The 18,588-nt window shown below is 53.3% G+C and overlaps 1 protein-coding gene across 1 annotated transcript in view; it reads left to right on the plus strand.

The window, feature by feature from the left end:
- Nucleotides 1-18,588, plus strand: part of ATP13A1 (ATPase 13A1) — a 186,602-nt gene that overhangs the window by 111,926 nt on the left and 56,088 nt on the right. The window contains exon 18 of the mRNA XM_075346481.1: nucleotides 16,527-16,726. Coding sequence (XP_075202596.1) covers nucleotides 16,527-16,726 — 200 coding nt within the window. The remainder of the gene's footprint in view (nucleotides 1-16,526; nucleotides 16,727-18,588) is intronic.

Consider the following 18,588-nt stretch of genomic DNA (forward strand, 5'->3'; position numbering starts at 1 on the left):
TATCCGCAGCCCACATCCTAGATGTCAAAACTGCGGGCAGATTATTTCAGCTGTCCAACCGTGGTCCACAATCCGCAGGTTTTGCGGTAGACACACTGGTTCATGTTTGATTCCAGCTTCGTCTCTACCTCTTGCCCAGAGCCCTGCACAAGATCAGGGAAGGGGGCCGTCGGGTCATTCTCTTACAGACTGACCCAGGCAGGCTTCGTATCCTGACCTGCTCTTTCTGTCCGTTGGATTGCCATGGCATCTTCCGGTCCGTCCAGACCTTTTCTCAGAAGGTCCGTTTTTTCCGTCAGAATTCTGGATTCTCGGATTGACGGCGTGGCTATTGAGTCCTGGATCTTGGCGACTTCTGGTATCCTTCCTGAAGTCATCTCCGCTATGACTCGAGCTCCAAGGTGTCCTTGGACCTTTTTAGCCTTGTCGACCCTCCTGTCCCTTCCACAGTCCGGTCTACAGCTAGGACTATCCCTCATTAGGGGACAGGTCTCCGTTCTGTCGCTATGGGCCAGCGGCGTATCGTCCGGCTGGCTCCGGTGCGCTCCTTTTAAGGGCGCGTCTCACATCATTCCGCCTTTCCGGCGGCCTATGGAGCCCTGGGACCTTAATCCGGTCCTCCCGGTTCCCGGAAACCACCCTTTGCGCTTCTAAGGGAGGTTTCTTTGTTTCATCTTTCACAGAAAGTAGTCTTTCTAGTGGCTATAATTCCTGCCAGGGAGTTCTGGCTGCACTCTCTCTGAGTCACCCCCTTTTTTGGTCTTTTGCATCAAGACAAGGTGGTCTCCGTCCGACTCCGGACTTTTTTCCCTAAGGTGGTTACTGCTTCCACCTTATCCGGGGCAATTTTCCTGCCTTCCTTTTGTCCGGCTCCTCTTCATCGCTTGAGAAAGCGTTGCATATCCTGGATCTGGTGCGGGCGCCCCGGATCTAGGTGTCTCGCACCGCCGTTATTAGGCGGTGCACCTCTCTCTAGTACTGACTGCTAGTCAGCATAGCGGTCTCTCTGCATCTAAGCCGACCCTTGTTCGTTAGCTTAGGTCGGCCATTTCCGAGGCCTACAAGTGTACTCAAGTGCCTTCCCCGCTGGGGATCAGAGCACATTTGATCAGACCTGTCGGTGCCTTTTCGGCTTTCAGGCTACGGCTCAGTAGGTCTGTCAGACGGCAGCTCGAATTAGTCTGCATACTTTTTCGAAGCTCTATCCAAGGCATGCTCTTGCTTTGGCAGACGCGGGCTTCGGCAGACGCATCTTTCAGGTGTCTGTCGCCCATTGTGAAGTTGGGTTTTCCTGCTTCTCAGTTGTCTGTTTATTCCCACCCATGGACTGCTTTGAGACGTCCCATGGTCTGGGTCTCCCATAAGGAACGATGAAGAAAAAGAGAATTTTGTTTACTTACCGTAAATTCTTTTTCTTATAGTTCCGACATGGGAGACCCAGCACCCTCCCTATTGCCTGTTGGCAAGTTTCTTGTTCCGTGTGTCTTCACCGGCTGTTGTTGTAGACAGAGGCTCCGGTTATTCCGGGTTTTACTCTATCTCTACTTGTGGGTGGATGTCCTCCTTCAGCTTTTGCACTAAACTGGCTAGGACTGGCTAGCAGGGGGTGTATATGCTAGGAGGGAGGAGCTACACGTTTTGAGTGTAGTAACTTTGTGTGTCCTCCGGAGGCAGTAGCTATACACCCATGGTCTGGGTCTCCCATGTCGGAACTATAAGAAAAAGAATTTACGGTAAGTAAACAAAATTCTCTTTTTCTTTGTCGCTCCTAATTGGGAGACCCAGACAATTGGGTGTATAGCTACTGCCTCCGGAGGCCACACAAAGTATTACACTTAAAAGTGTAAGGCCCCTCCCCTTCTGGCTATACACCCTCCCGTGGGATCACGGGCTCCTCAGTTTTCATGCTTTGTGCGAAGGAGGCACACATACATGCATAGCTCCACTGTTTAGTCAGCAGCAGCTGCTGACTATGTCGGATGGAAGAAAAGAGGGCCATACTAGGGCCCCCAGCATGCTCCCTTCTCACCCCACTCTTTGTCGGCGGTGTTTGTTAAGGTTGAGGTACCCATTGCGGGTACGGAGGCTGGAGCCCACATGCTGCATCCTTCCCCATCCCCCTTCGGGCTCTGGGTGAAGTGGGATTTTACCGGTCTCCAGGCACTGAGACCGTGCTCCATCCACAGCCCCTGGAGACTCTGCTGGATATGGAGCTGAGTATCGTCAGGGACAGGCCCTGCTACGTCAAGGTACTCTGTGTCCCCGTATATATCGCGCCCACACCGCAGCATTGCTGGGTGTGTTAGTGCGCCGGGGACAACAGCGCTGCGCGCTGGTGCCATTCCTATCTACAGCTCTGCTGAGAGGGGACATGTCTTTGAAACTGCCGCGCCGGCCGCTGTTGTCAGTTTTTCGCTGCGGCGCGGCTGGGACTTGTGGTGCGCCGGGGACTTCCGCGCTGGCCGTGCATATATGACGGCCGCGCTTATTACTCGAGTCCCCGGCTTTTTGCGGCCTAGTTTCGGTTCGTTCCCGCCCCCAGGCCTGCCAGTCAGGGGAAGGGCGGGACGCTGTACAGATCGTCAGCGCAGAGGGCTGGAGTCTGCTTTGCACACTCCAGCCCTCACACTGGGCACAGTGGGACGCCAGTTTCCCGCACTTTGTTTGAGGCACGCCCACGGTCCGCCCCTCTTCACAGGACGCCGGCAGCCATTCCTGTGTGCAGTCTGAGCTGGAGAGAGGAGACGGGGAGACCCAGACACGGGATTCTGGTGCTCACACACCCGCTTTTTAGCGGGCGGTAAGCTGCCCTCAAGGGCTGACCCCCACTGGTGCCGAAGTGTATATTTGTATTTTATGCTTGCAGCTATACATTGCACTGTACGGTCGCGGTGATTCTCTCCTATATACCCTCCTAGATTACTCAGAGGACACAACAGCATGTCGACCGCAAAAAGCAAAGGTGCCAAGGCACAGGCTTTCTATGCTGCTTGTACCGCATGTGGGGCTGTTCTACCGGCAGGTTCCACTGATCCCCACTGTGTGCAGTGCTCGGCCCCTGTGGCACTTGCTCGGCCGGGGCCTCTGCTGGAGGTGACCCAGGCAGAACCTCCTGTGAATACTGTCCAGGTGACAGGGACGGAGTTTGCAGTTTTTGCTGACAGATTGTCTGTGACTATGACTAAGATTCTTGAAACATTGCAGTCTAGACCAGTAACTCAGGCCATGGGCACTGTTAACTCATTGCTCCCTGGTCCCCCTCAGTTGGAACAGCTCCAGGATCCGGGGGTGTCACTTACATCCCAGGGTGATGGCTCTGACACGGACGACAGTCCCAGACAGCCTAAACGAGCTCGCTATGAGCGGCCCTCGACTTCATCTCACTGGTCAGGGTCCCAGCAGGACTCTCTGTATGATGAGGCGGAGGTAGCTGATCAGGATTCTGATCCTGAGACCGCTCTCAATTTGGATACACCTGACGGTGACGCTATAGTGAATGATCTTATAGCGTCCATCAATAAAATGTTGGACATTTCTCCCCCTGATCCTCTTGTAGAGGAGACAGCTTCACAGCAGGAGAAATTCCATTTCAGGTATCCCAAGCGTAAATTAAGTGTATTTCTGGACCACTCTGACTTTAGAGAAGCAATCCAGAAGCACCACGCTTATCCGGATAAGCGTTTTTCCAAACGGCTTAAGGATACACGTTATCCTTTTCCCCCTGACGTGGTCAAGGGCTGGAAGCAGTGTCCCAAGGTGGATCCTCCAATCTCCAGGCTTGCAGCCAGATCCTTAGTTGCAGTGGAAGATGGGGCGGCACTTAAGGATGCCACTGACAGGCAGATGGAGCTCTGGTTGAAGTCCATCTATGAGGCTATCGGCGCGTCGTTTGCTCCAGCATTCGCAGCCGTATGGGCACTCCAAGCTATTTCAGCTGGTCTTACACAGATTGACACGGTCACACGTACATCTGCTCCGCAGGTGGCACCCTTAACCTCTCAAATGTCTGCATTTGCGTCTTACGCGATTAATGCTGTCCTAGACTCTACGAGCCGTACGGCAGTGGCGTCTGCCAACTCCGTGGTTTTACGCAGAGCCTTGTGGTTAAGAGAATGGAAGGCAGATTCTGCTTCCAAAAAGTGTTTAACCAGTTTGCCTTTTTCTCGTGACCGACTGTTTGGTGAGCGCTTGGATGAAATCATTAAACACTCCAAGGGTAAAGATTCATCCTTACCTCAGCCCAGACAAAACAAACCCCAACAGAGGAGAGGACAGTCGGGGTTTCGGTCCTTTCGAGGCTCAGGCAGGTCCCAATTCTCCTCGTCCAAAAGGACTCAAAAGGATCAGAGGAGCTCAGATTCTTGGCGGACTCAGTCACGCCCAAAAAAGACAGCCGGAAGACCCGCTACCAAGGCGGCTTCCTCATGACTTTCGGCCTCCTCTCTCAGCATCCTCGGTCGGTGGCAGGCTCTCCCGCTTTGGCGACATTTGGCTGCCACAGGTCAGAGACCGTTGGGTGAGAGACATTCTGTCTCACGGGTACAGGATAGAGTTCAGCTCTCGTCCTCCAACTCGCTTCTTCAGAACTTCTCCACCTCCCGACCGAGTCGATGCTCTGCTGCTAGCGGTGTCCACTCTAAAAGCGGAAGGAGTGGTGACCCCCGTCCCTCTTCAGGAACAGGGTCACGGTTTTTACTCCAACTTGTTTGTGGTGCCAAAAAAGGACGGGTCATTCCGTCCCGTTCTGGATCTAAAACTGCTCAACAAGCACGTAAAAACCAGGAGGTTCCGAATGGAATCCCTTCGCTCCGTCATCGCCTCAATGTCTCAAGGAGATTTCCTAGCATCTATAGACATCAAGGATGCTTATCTCCACGTGCCGATTGCTCCAGAGCACCAGCGTTTTCTACGCTTCGTTATAGGAGACGAACACCTTCAGTTCGTAGCTCTGCCTTTCGGGCTGGCGACAGCCCCACGTGTCTTCACCAAGGTCATGGCAGCAGTAGTAGCAGTCCTGCACTCTCAAGGTCACTCTGTGATCCCGTATTTGGACGATCTACTTGTCAAAGCACCCTCTCAAGAGGCATGCCAACACAGCCTGAACGTTGCGCTGGAGACTCTCCAGAGTTTCGGGTGGATCATCAACTTTTCAAAGTCAAATCTAACCCCGACCCAATCACTAACATATCTTGGCATGGAGTTTCATACTCTCTCAGCGATAGTGAAGCTTCCGCTGGACAAACAGCGTTCACTACAGACAGGGGTGCAATCTCTCCTTCAAGGCCAGTCACACCCCTTGAGACGCCTCATGCACTTCCTAGGGAAGATGGTAGCAGCAATGGAAGCAGTCCCTTTCGCGCAGTTTCATCTCCGTCCACTACAATGGGACATTCTCCGCCAATGGGACGGGAAGTCGACGTCCCTCGACAGAGACGTCTCCCTTTCTCAGGCGGCCAAGGAATCTCTTCGGTGGTGGCTTCTTCCCACCGCTTTGTCGAAAGGAAAGTCATTTCTACCACCATCCTGGGAGGTAGTCACGACAGACGCGAGTATCGGGGTGGGGAGCAGTGTTTCTCCACCACAGGGCTCAAGGGACGTGGACTCAGGAAGAGTCCACCCTTCAGATCAATGTTCTGGAAATCAGAGCAGTGTATCTTGCCCTACAAGCCTTCCAGCAGTGGCTGGAAGGCAAGCAGATCCGAATTCAGTCGGACAACTCCACAGCGGTAGCGTACATCAACCACCAAGGTGGAACACGCAGTCGGCAAGCCTTCCAGGAAGTCCGGCGGATTCTGACGTGGGTGGAAGACACAGCATCCACCATATCCGCAGTTCACATCCCAGGCGTGGAAAACTGGGAAGCAGACTTCCTCAGTCGCCAGGGTATGGACCCAGGGGAATGGTCCCTTCACCCGGACGTGTTTCAGGAGATCTGTTGCCGCTGGGGGATGCCGGACGTCGACCTGATGGCGTCACGGCACAACAACAAGGTCCCGGTTTTCATGGCACGGTCTCACGATCACCGAGCTCTGGCGGCAGACGCCTTAGTTCAGGATTGGTCACAGTTCCGGCTACCTTATGTGTTCCCACCTCTGGCATTGTTACCCAGAGTGCTGCGCAAGATCAGGGCCGACTGCCGCCGCGCCATCCTCGTCGCTCCAGACTGGCCGAGGAGATCGTGGTACCCAGATCTGTGGCACCTCACGGTGGGCCAACCATGGGCACTACCAGAACGACCAGACTTGCTGTCTCAAGGGCCGTTTTTCCATCTGAATTCTGCGGCCCTGAACCTGACTGTGTGGCCATTGAGTCCTGGATCCTAGCGGCCTCAGGTTTATCTCGAAAGGTTATTGCCACCATGAGACAGGCTAGAAAACCATCCTCCGCCAAGATCTACCACAGGACGTGGAAGATATTCTTATCTTGGTGCGCTGCTCAGGGAGTTTCTCCCTGGCCTTTTGCATTGCCTACTTTTCTTTCCTTCCTGCAATCCGGGTTGGAAAAAGGTTTGTCGCTCAGCTCCCTTAAAGGACAAGTCTCAGCGCTATCTGTATTTTTTCAGAAACGCCTAGCACGACTTACTCAGGTACGCACGTTCCTGCAAGGAGTTTGTCATATCGTCCCTCCTTACAAGCGGCCGTTAGAGCCCTGGGATCTGAACAAGGTTCTAATTGCTCTCCAGAAGCCGCCTTTCGAGCCTATGAAGGATGTTTCCCTTTCTCGTCTTTCACAGAAAGTGGCCTTTCTAGTAGCGGTCACGTCTCTTCGGAGAGTGTCCGAGCTAGCGGCGCTGTCATGCAAATCTCCCTTCCTGGTGTTTCACCAGGACAAGGTGGTTCTACGTCCGATTCCTGAGTTTCTCCCTAAGGTGGTATCCCCCTTTCATCTCAATCAGGATGTCACATTGCCTTCCTTGTGTCCTCATCCAGTCCATCAATTTGAGAAAAGTTTGCATTTGTTGGATCTGGTCAGAGCACTCAGGATCTACATTTCCCGGACGGCGCCCTTTCGCCGCTCGGATGCACTCTTTGTCCTTGTCGCTGGTCAGCGTAAAGGGTCGCAAGCTTCCAAATCCACCCTGGCTCGGTGGATCAAGGAACCAATTCTTGAAACCTACCGTTCTGCGGGGCTTCCGGTTCCTTCAGGGCTGAAGGCCCATTCTACCAGAGCCGTGGGTGCGTCCTGGGCATTACGGCACCAGGCTACGGCTCAGCAGGTGTGCCAGGCGGCTACCTGGTCGAGTCTGCACACCTTTACCAAGCATTATCAGGTGCATACCTACGCTTCGGCGGACGCCAGCCTAGGTAGACAAGTCCTTCAGGCGGCGGTTGCCCACCTGTAGGACAGGGCTGTTTGACGGCCCTATCACGAGGTATTCTTTTACCCACCCAGGGACTGCTTTTGGACGTCCCAATTGTCTGGGTCTCCCAATTAGGAGCGACAAAGAAGAAGGGAATTTTGTTTACTTACCGTAAATTCCTTTTCTTCTAGCTCCAATTGGGAGACCCAGCACCCGCCCTGTTTTCTTAGGGATTTTTGTTTTTTTCGGGTACACATGTTGTTCATGTTGAATGGTTTCGGTTCTCCGAGGTTTCTTCGGATTGAATTTGTCTTTAAACCTGTTATTGGCTTTCCTCCTTCTTGCTTTTGCACTAAAACTGAGGAGCCCGTGATCCCACGGGAGGGTGTATAGCCAGAAGGGGAGGGGCCTTACACTTTTAAGTGTAATACTTTGTGTGGCCTCCGGAGGCAGTAGCTATACACCCAATTGTCTGGGTCTCCCAATTGGAGCTAGAAGAAAAGGAATTTACGGTAAGTAAACAAAATTCCCTTCTTCTTATAGTTCCGTATTGGGAAACCCAGCACCCTCCCTGTTGCCTGTTGGCAGTTTCTTGTTCCGCGTGTTATCACCGGCTGTTGTCGTAGACAGAGGCTCCGGTTGTTCCAGTTCTTGCTCTGTTTTTACTTGTGGGTGGCTATTCTCCTTCAGCTTTTGCACTAAACTGGCTAGATCTGGTTCTCCAGGGGGTGTATATGCTCAGAGGGAGGAGCTACACTTTTTAGTGTAGTACTTTGTGTGTCCTCCGGAGGCAGAAGCTATACACCCAATGTCTGGGTCTCCCAATACGGAACTATAAGAAAAAGAATTTACGGTAAGTAAACAAAATTCTCTTTTCTTTGTCGCTCCATTGGGAGACCCAGACAATTGGGTGTATAGCTTCTGCCTCCGGAGGCCACACAAAGTATTACACTTTAAAAAGTGTAACCCCTCCCCTCTGCCTATACACCCTCCCGTGCATCACGGGCTCCTCAGTTTTATGCTTTGTGTTGAAGGAGGCACACATTCACTCAAGCTCCCATTTCTTTGTCGCTCCATTGGGAGACCCAGACAATTGGGTGTATAGCTACTGCCTCCGGAGGCCACACAAAGTATTACACTTAAAAGTGTAAAGCCCCTCCCCTTCTGCCTATACACCCCCCGTGGGATCACGGGTTCCTCAGTTTTCATGCTTTGTGCGAAGGAGGTCAGACATCCACGCATAGCTCCACTGTTTAGTCAGCAGCAGCTGCTGACTATGTCGGATGGAAGAAAAGAGGGCCCATACTAGGGCCCCCAGCATGCTCCCTTCTCACCCCACTTTTGTCGGCGGTGTTTGTTAAGGTTGAGGTACCCATTGCGGGTACGGAGGCTGGAGCCCACATGCTGCTTTCCTTCCCCATCCCCCTTAGGGCTCTGGGTGAAGTGGGATCTTACCGGTCTCCAGGCACTGAGACTGTGCTCCATCCACAGCCCCTGGGGAATCTGCTGGATATGGAGCGGAGTATCGTCAGGGACAGGGCCCTGCTACGTCAAGGTACTCTGTGTCCCCGTACAGACCGCGCGCAGACACACTGCAGCATTGCTGGGTGTGTTAGTGCGCCGGGGACAACAGCGCTGCGCGCTTGTGCCACTACTCACTACAGCTCTGCTGAGTGAGTCAATGTATTGGGAACTGCCGCGCCGGCCGCTGCTGTCAGTTTTACACTGCAGCGCGGCTGGGACTTGTGGTGCGCCGGGGACTTCCGCGCTGGCCGTGCATATATGACGGCCGCGCTTATTACTCGAGTCCCCGGCTTTTGCGGCCTAGTTTCACTTCGTTCCCGCCCCCAGGCCTGCCAGTCAGGGGAAGGGCGGGACGCTATACGAATCGTCAGCGCCGAGGGCTGGAGTCTACTTTACATACTCCAGCCCTCACACTAGGCACAGTGGGACGCCAGTTTCCCGCACTTTGTCTGAGGCACGCCCACGGTCCGCCCCTCTTCACAGAACGCCGGCAGCCATTCCTGTGTGCAGTCTGAGCTGGAGAGGGGAGACAAGTTCTGGGAGACCCAGGCACGGGATTCTGGCGACCACACACCCGCTTTTGAGCGGGCGGTAAGCAGCACCTCGGGTGCTGACCCCACTAGTGCCGCAGTGTACATTTGTATTTTTATGCTTGCATGCTATACATTGCACTGTACGGTCGCTGTTGATTCTTGGCTATATACCCTCCTAGATTGCTCTGAGGAGACAACAGCATGTCGTCCGCAAAAAGCAAGGGTGCCAAGGCACAGGCTTTCTATGCTGCTTGTACCGCATGTGAGGCTACTCTACCGGCAGGTTCCACTGACCCCCACTGTGTGCAGTGCTCGGCCCCTGTGGCACTTGCTCGGCCGGGTCCTCTGCTAGAGGTGACCCAGGGAGAACCACCTGTGAATACTGTCCAGGTGACGGGGACGGAGTTTGCAGTTTTTGCTGATAGATTGTCTGTGACTATGACTAAAATTCTAGAAACTTTGCAGTCTAGACCGGTAACTCAGACCATGGGCACTGTTGAATCATTGCTCCCTGGTCCCCCTCAGTTGGAACAGCTCCGGGCTCCGGGGGTGTCCCATGCATCCCAGGGTGAAGGCTCTGACACGGACGACAGTCCCAGACAGCCTAAGCGAGCTCGCTGGGAGCGGCCCTCGACTTCATCACACTGGTCAGGGTCCCAGCAAGAGGACTCTGTGTGATGAGGCGGAGGTAGCTGATCAGGATTCTGATCCTGAGACCGCTCTCAATCTGGATACACCTGATGGTGACGCCATAGTGAATGATCTTATAGCGTCCATCAATAGAATGTTGGATATTTCTCCCCCAGCTCCTCCAGCGGAGGAGTCAGCTTCACAGCAGGAGAAATTCCATTTCAGGTATCCCAAGCGTAAATTGAGTACTTTTCTGGAATACTCTGACTTCAGAGAGGCAGTCCAGAAACACCACGCTTATCCAGATAAGCGTTTCTCCAGACGACTTAAGGATACACGTTATCCCTTTCCCCCTGACGTGGTCAAGGGCTGGACCCAGTGTCCCAAGGTGGATCCTCCAATCTCCAGGCTTGCGGCTAGATCCATAGTTGCAGTGGAAGATGGGGCTGCACTTAAAGATGCCACTGACAGACAGATGGAGCTCTGGTTGAAATCCATCTATGAAGCTATCGGCGCGTCGTTTGCTCCAGCATTCGCAGCCGTATGGGCACTCCAAGCTATTTCAGCTGGTCTTACACAGATTGACACGGTCACACGTACATCTGTTCCGCAGGTGGCATCCTTAACCTCTCAAATGTCTGCATTTGCGTCTTACGCGATTAATGCTGTCCTAGACTCTACGAGCCGTACGGCAGTGGCGTCCGCCAACTCCGTGGTTTTACGCAGAGCCTTGTGGTTAAGGGAATGGAAGGCAGATTCTGCTTCCAAAAAGTGCTTAACCAGTTTGCCATTTTCTGGTGACCGACTGTTTGGTGAGCGATTGGATGAAATCATTAAACAGTCCAAGGGTAAGGATTCATCCTTACCCCAGCCCAAACCAAACAAACCCCAACAGAGGAGGGGACAGTCAGGGTTTCGGTCCTTTCGAGGCTCGGGCAGGTCCCAATTCTCCTCGTCCAAAAGGACTCAAAAGGATCAGAGGAGCTCAGATTCTTGGCGGACTCAGTCACGCCCAAAAAAGACAGCCGGAAGACCCGCTACCAAGGCGGCTTCCTCATGACTTTCGGCCTCCTCTCTCCGCATCCTCGGTCGGTGGCAGGCTCTCCCGCTTTGGCGACATTTGGCTGCCACAGGTCAAAGACCGTTGGGTGAGAGACATTCTGTCTCACGGGTACAGGATAGAGTTCAGTTCTCGTCCTCCAACTCGATTCTTCAGAACTTCTCCACCTCCCGACCGAGCCGATGCTCTTCTGCAAGCGGTGTGCACTCTAAAGGCAGAAGGAGTGGTGACCCCTGTTCCTCTTCAGGAGCAAGGTCACGGTTTTTACTCCAATTTGTTTGTGGTGCCAAAAAAGGACGGGTCTTTCCATCCCGTTCTGGATCTAAAACTGCTCAACAAGCACGTGAAAACCAGGCGGTTCCGGATGGAATCCCTCCGCTCCGTCATCGCCTCAATGTCTCAAGGAGATTTCCTAGCATCAATAGACATCAAGGATGCTTATCTCCACGTGCCGATTGCTCCAGAGCACCAGCGTTTCCTACGCTTCGTTATAGGAGACGAACACCTTCAGTTCGTAGCTCTGCCTTTCGGGCTGGCGACAGCCCCACGTGTCTTCACCAAGGTCATGGCAGCAGTAGTAGCAGTCCTGCACTCTCAGGGTCACTCTGTGATCCCTTATTTGGACGATCTACTGGTCAAGGCACCCTCTCAAGAGGCATGCCAACACAGCCTGAACGTTGCACTGGAGACTCTCCAGAGTTTCGGGTGGATCATCAACTTTTCAAAGTCAAATCTGACCCCGACCCAATCGCTAACATATCTTGGCATGGAGTTTCATACTCTCTCAGCGATAGTGAAGCTTCCGCTGGACAAACTGCGTTCACTACAGACAGGGGTGCAATCTCTCCTTCAAGGCCAGTCACACCCCTTGAGACGCCTCACGCACTTCCTAGGGAAGATGGTAGCAGCAATGGAGGCAGTCCCTTTCGCGCAGTTTCATCTGCGTCCTCTACAATGGGACATTCTCCGCCAATGGGACGGGAAGTCGACGTCCCTCGACAGGAACGTCTCCCTTTCTCAGGCGGCCAAGGAATCTCTTCGGTGGTGGCTTCTTCCCACCTCATTGTCAAAAGGAAAGTCCTTCCTACCCCCATCCTGGGCGGTGGTCACGACAGACGCGAGTCTATCAGGGTGGGGAGCAGTTTTTCTCCACCACAGGGCTCAAGGTACGTGGACTCAGCAGGAGTCCACCCTTCAGATCAATGTTCTGGAAATCAGAGCAGTGTATCTGGCCCTACAAGCCTTCCAGCAGTGGCTGGAAGGCAAGCAGATCCGAATTCAGTCGGACAACTCCACAGCGGTGGCATACATCAACCACCAAGGAGGAACACGCAGTCGGCAAGCCTTCCAGGAAGTCCGGCGGATTCTGACGTGGGTGGAAGAAACGGCATCCACCATATCCGCAGTTCACATCCCGGGTGTGGAAAACTGGGAAGCAGACTTCCTCAGTCGCCAGGGTATGGACGCAGGGGAATGGTCTCTTCATCCGGACGTGTTTCAGGAGATCTGTCGCCGCTGGGGGATGCCGGACGTCGACCTGATGGCGTCCCGGCACAACAACAAGGTCCCGGCTTTCATGGCACGGTCTCACGATCACCGAGCTCTGGCGGCGGACGCCTTAGTTCAAGATTGGTCACAATTCCGGCTACCTTATGTGTTCCCACCTCTGGCACTGTTGCCCAGAGTGCTGCGCAAGATCAGGTCCGACTGCCGCCGCGCCATCCTCGTCGCTCCAGACTGGCCGAGGAGGTCGTGGTACCCGGATCTGTGGCATCTCACGGTAGGCCAACCGTGGGCACTACCAGACCGACCAGACTTGCTGTCTCAAGGGCCGTTTTTCCATCTGAATTCTGCGGCCCTAAACCTGACTGTGTGGCCATTGAGTCCTGGATCCTAGCGTCTTCAGGATTATCTCAAGAGGTCATTGCCACCATGAGACAGGCTAGGAAGCCAACCTCCGCCAAGATCTACCACAGGACGTGGAAGATATTCTTATCTTGGTGCTCTGCTCAGGTAGTTTCTCCCTGGCCATTTGCATTGCCTACTTTTCTTTCCTTCCTGCAATCCGGGTTGGAAAAAGGTTTGTCGCTCAGCTCCCTTAAAGGACAAGTCTCAGCGCTATCTGTATTTTTTCAGAAGCGCCTAGCACGACTTTCTCAGGTACGCACGTTCCTGCAAGGGGTTTGTCATATCGTCCCTCCTTACAAGCGGCCGTTAGAGCCCTGGGATCTGAACAGGGTTCTAATTGCTCTCCAGAAGCCGCCTTTCGAGCCTATGAGGGATGTTTCCCTTTCTCGCCTTTCACAGAAAGTGGCCTTTCTAGTAGCGGTCACGTCTCTTCGGAGAGTGTCTGAGCTAGCAGCGCTGTCATGCAAATCTCCCTTCCTGGTGTTTCACCAGGACAAGGTGGTTCTGCGCCCGATTCCGGAGTTTCTCCCTAAGGTGGTATCCCCCTTTCATCTCAATCAGGATATCTCCTTACCTTCTTTGTGTCCTCATCCAGTTCATCAATGTGAAAAGGATTTGCATTTGTTGGATCTGGTGAGAGCACTCAGAATCTACATTTCCCGCACGGCGCCCCTGCGCCGCTCGGATGCACTCTTTGTCCTTGTCGCTGGTCAGCGTAAAGGGTCGCAAGCTTCCAAATCCACCCTGGCTCGGTGGATCAAGGAACCAATTCTTGAAGCCTACCGTTCTGCTGGGCTTCCGGTTCCCTCAGGGCTGAAGGCCCATTCTACCAGAGCCGTGGGTGCATCTTGGGCATTACGGCACCAGGCTACGGCTCAGCAGGTGTGCCAGGCGGCTACCTGGTCGAGTCTGCACACCTTTACCAAGCATTATCAGGTGCATACCTACGCTTCGGCGGACGCCAGCCTAGGTAGACAAGTCCTTCAGGCGGCGATTGCCTCCATGTAGGAAAGGGCCGTTTTACGGCCCTATCACGAGTTATTATTTTACCCACCCAGGGACTGCTTTTGGACGTCCCAATTGTCTGGGTCTCCCAATGGAGCGACAAAGAAGGGAATTTTGTTTACTTACCGTAAATTCCTTTTCTTCTAGCTCCAATTGGGAGACCCAGCACCCGCCCTGTTTCCTTCGGGCTTTTTGTTTTTTCGGGTACACATGTTGTTCATGTTGAATGGTTTCAGTTCTCCGATATTCCTTCGGATTGAATTTGTTTTAAACCAGTTATTGGCTTTCCTCCTTCTTGCTTTGGCACTAAAACTGAGGAACCCGTGATCCCACGGGGTGTGTATAGGCAGAAGGGGAGGGGCCTTACACTTTTAAGTGTAATACTTTGTGTGGCCTCCGGAGGCAGTAGCTATACACCCAATTGTCTGGGTCTCCCAATTGGAGCTAGAAGAAAAGGAATTTACGGTAAGTAAACAAAATTCCCTTCTTTAGTCAGCAGCAGCTGCTGATTGTATCGGATGGAAGAAAAGAGGGCCCTGACAGGGCCCCCGGCATGCTCCCTTCAAACCCCACTAAGTCGGCGGTGCTGTTAAGGTTGAGGTACCCATTGCGGGTACAAAGGCTGGAGCCACATGCCGCTTTTCCTTCCCCATCCCTTAGAGGCTCTGGGAGAAGTGGGATCCTAACCGGTCACCATTCACTGGGACCGGGCTCCCTCCGCAGCCCCTGGGGGAATCTGACGGACAGGAGACTGGGTATCATCAGGGACAGGCCCTGCATCTATAAGGTACTCTGTGTCCCCTTGGGGACGGCGCATGGAGCGCCTGTGTTACAGACGCTGCAGCGGCTGCTGTTTGTTTGTGACGACCGGGACTACTGCGCCGACCGCGCCTGTTTACCGACCGCGTTATTAAATTTAGTCCCTGGCTTCTGCGGCCTAGTACCATAACTCCCGCCCCCGGGCCTGCCAGTCAGGGGTAAGGGCGGGACGGTCGACTGGACGTCGGCAGTGAGGGCTGGAGCATACTTGGGTGTTCTCCTCCCCCCTCACTGAGCACTGTGGGGCACCAGATTCCCGCACTTTATTAGTCACGCCCACCCTCCTCCCCTGAGAACTCTGGCAGCCATATTTGCAATCACTTCTGCCGGTGGAGGATTTCAGAACGAGCTCTACAGCTCTGGGAGGCCCAGGCAGGGAATCTGGTGGACACACAACCGCTTTGGGCGGTCGGTAAGCCACACCGGTTACCCGGTGCTGGCCCCCCTTGGGTGCCGAAGTGTATATATATATATATATATATATATATAATTTGTATACATTTTCTCTGTTCGGCCGCATTGTTTTGCTTTTGCTCTCAGAGGAGACTACAGCATGTCGTCCGCAAAGAGCAAGGGTGCCAAGGCACAGGCTTATTTTGCAACCTGTACCTCTTGTGCGGCTATGTTACCTGCAGGTTCCACCTACCCTCACTGTGTGCAATGCTCGGCCCCTGTGGCACTCACTCAGCCGGAGCCTCGGGCACTGGTGGGACCCCCGGCTCAGGTAGAACCGCCGGCTCCCACTGTCCAGGTGGCAGGGACAGAGTTTGCAGTTTTCGCTGAGAAACTCTCTGAGTCGCTTTCACAATCCATGGCTCAGTCTATGGACAGATGGTCTGCTAAGATACTAGAAGCCTTGCAGTCCAGATCGGTCACACAGGCCCCGGGCACTGTGAGTTCATCGCCCCCAGGCCCCTCTCGGTCGGTGCAGCAGAGTGCTCCTGGGGTGACATCTAGGTCCCACGAGGAGGACTCCGACACGGACCGCAGTCCCAGACCGGCTAAGCGGGCTCGCTGGGAACCTTCCCCAGCTTCATCACGATACATTTCTCGCACGGCGCCCCTGCGCCATTCGGATGCGCTGTTTGTCCTTGTCGCTGGCCAGCGTAAGGGGTCGCAGGCTTCCAAGTCAACCTTGGCTCGGTGGATCAAGGAACCGATTCTTGAAGCCTACCGTTCTTCTGGGCTTCCGATTCCTTCAGGGCACCTGTAAGAGGGGGCCGTTTTTCGGCTCTTTTTATCGAGGTATTCTTTTACCCACCCAGGGACTGCTTTTGGACGTCCCAATTGTCTGGGTCTCCCAATAGAGCGACAAAGAAGAAGGGAATTTTGTTTACTTACCGTAAATTCCTTTTCTTCTAGCTCCTATTGGGAGACCCAGCACCCGCCCCTGTTCCCTTCGGGCTGTTGTTCTTTTGTGTACACATGTTGTTCATGTTGAATTGTTCTTTTGGTTCATGGTTTCAGTTCTCCGAACATCCTTCGGATTGAATTTACCTTAGACCAATTTATAAGTTTCCTCCTTCCTGCTTTTGCACCAAAACTGAGGAGCCCGTGATGCACGGGAGGGTGTATAGGCAGAGGGGAGGGGTTACACTTTTTAAAGTGTAATACTTTGTGTGGCCTCCGGAGGCAGAAGCTATACACCCAATTGTCTGGGTCTCCCAATAGGAGCTAGAAGAAAAGGAATTTACGGTAAGTAAACAAAATTCCCTTCTTTTCTAATTGTCTCGTTTCTCCTCCACAGTTGCCAACTGGAGGTGGCAGTCCATCGATGGCGCGGTATCTCTGTCCGCATTCCCGGATTCGGTGACCGCCTTCACTGAGAAGTATTACCTATGCCTGACCGGGGAGGGTCTGTCCTACCTGCACTCCACCCGGGCCGACCTTCTGTCCGCTCTCATCCCCCACACTCAGGTGTTCGCCCGAGTGTCCCCCAAACAAAAGGTAGGTAGGAAGCCGGGCGGTGGAGCTGGTCGCCATTTATAATGTGAAATCTCATGGACAGATTCAGGAAGAATTCTGCCTAAATTCAGCATTGGGTGTCTGTGAGATCGACCCCATCAGATCCCAAATCCACTTTCTTTCTTTTTTTGCCGGACACGTTGTAGTTTTGAATGGGGGAAAAAAAAACAATTACAGTGAAGTGGTGAAGAAAGAAAAAAAAATTGCATTTCTGATATTGATTCTTGGGTTTTGTTTTTATGACGGTTGTGCGGTAAAAATGAGGCGTCAGTAAAGTTTTCCAGGTCAGCACAGCGACATATGTACCGTATTTTTCGCTTTATAAGACGCACCTGATTATAAGACGCACCCCCAAATTTGGTGAAGGAAAAGAGAATTTTTTTTTTTAATGTTAAATGGGGTCCATCTAATAATGCCAGTGTCCCTCTAACAAATCATTTAGGGTATATGTCCCTCATAGCCCCCCCATCTTAAAATTAGCCCCCTTAATCTGGATATGGCCCCCTTATATTGAATATAACCCCCTTGTGATGGCACACGTTCCCCTGTGCTGCCTATGGCCCCCTATGGATTGCATACATTCCCCTGTGCTGCCTATGGTCCCCTATGGATTGCACACGTTCCCCTGTGTTAGATAGCGCCCCCATGCTGCTGCCCGTGGCCCCTATAGATCGCACAAGTCCCCCTGTGTTAGATATCACCCCCATAGTGCTGCCCATAGCCCCTCTAGATCGCACAAGTCCCCCTGTGTTAGATATCACCCCCATAGTGCTGCCCATAGCCCCTCTAGATCGCACAAGTCCCCCTGTGTTAGATATCACCCCCATAGTGCTGCCCATAGCCCCTATAGATCGCACAAGTCCCCCTGTGTTAGATATCACCCCCATAGTGCTGCCCATAGCCCCTATAGATCGCACAAGTCCCCTTGTGTTAGATATCACCCCCATAGTGCTGCTCATAGCCCCTATAGATCGCACAAGTCCCCCTGTGTTAGATATCACCCCCATAGTGCTGCCCATAGCCCCTATAGATCGCACAAGTCCCCTTGTGTTAGATATCACCCCCATAGTGCTGCCCATAGCCCCTATAGATCGCACAAGTCCCCCTGTGTTAGATATCACCCCCATAGTGCTGCCCATAGCCCCTATAGATCGCACAAGTCCCCTTGTGTTAGATATCACCCCCATAGTGCTGCTCATAGCCCCTATAGATCGCACAAGTCCCCCTGTGTTAGATATCACCCCCATAGTGCTGCCCATAGCCCCTATAGATCGCACAAGTCCCCTTGTGTTAGATATCACCCCCATAGTGCTGCCCATAGCCCCTATAGATCGCACAAGTCCCCCTGTGTTAGATATCACCCCCATAGTGCTGCCCATAGCCCCTATAGATCGCACAAGTCCCCCTGTGTTAGATATCACCCCCATAGTGCTGCCCATAGCCCCTATAGATCGCACAAGTCCCCCTGTGTTAGATATCACCCCCATAGTGCTGCCCATGGCCCCTATATAGATCGCACAAGTCCCCCTGTGTTAGATATCACCCCCATAGTGCTGCCCATAGCCCCTCTAGATCGCACAAGTCCCCCTGTGTTAGATATCACCCCCATAGTGCTGCCCATAGCCCCTCTAGATCGCACAAGTCCCCCTGTGTTAGATATCACCCCCATAGTGCTGCCCATAGCCCCTCTAGATCGCACAAGTCCCCCTGTGTTAGATATCACCCCCATAGTGCTGCCCATAGCCCCTATAGATCGCACAAGTCCCCCTGTGTTAGATATCACCCCCATAGTGCTGCCCATAGCCCCTATAGATCGCACAAGTCCCCTTGTGTTAGATATCACC

This window comes from Anomaloglossus baeobatrachus, chromosome 4, assembly GCF_048569485.1.
Source record: "Anomaloglossus baeobatrachus isolate aAnoBae1 chromosome 4, aAnoBae1.hap1, whole genome shotgun sequence".
NCBI lineage: Eukaryota > Metazoa > Chordata > Amphibia > Anura > Aromobatidae > Anomaloglossus > Anomaloglossus baeobatrachus.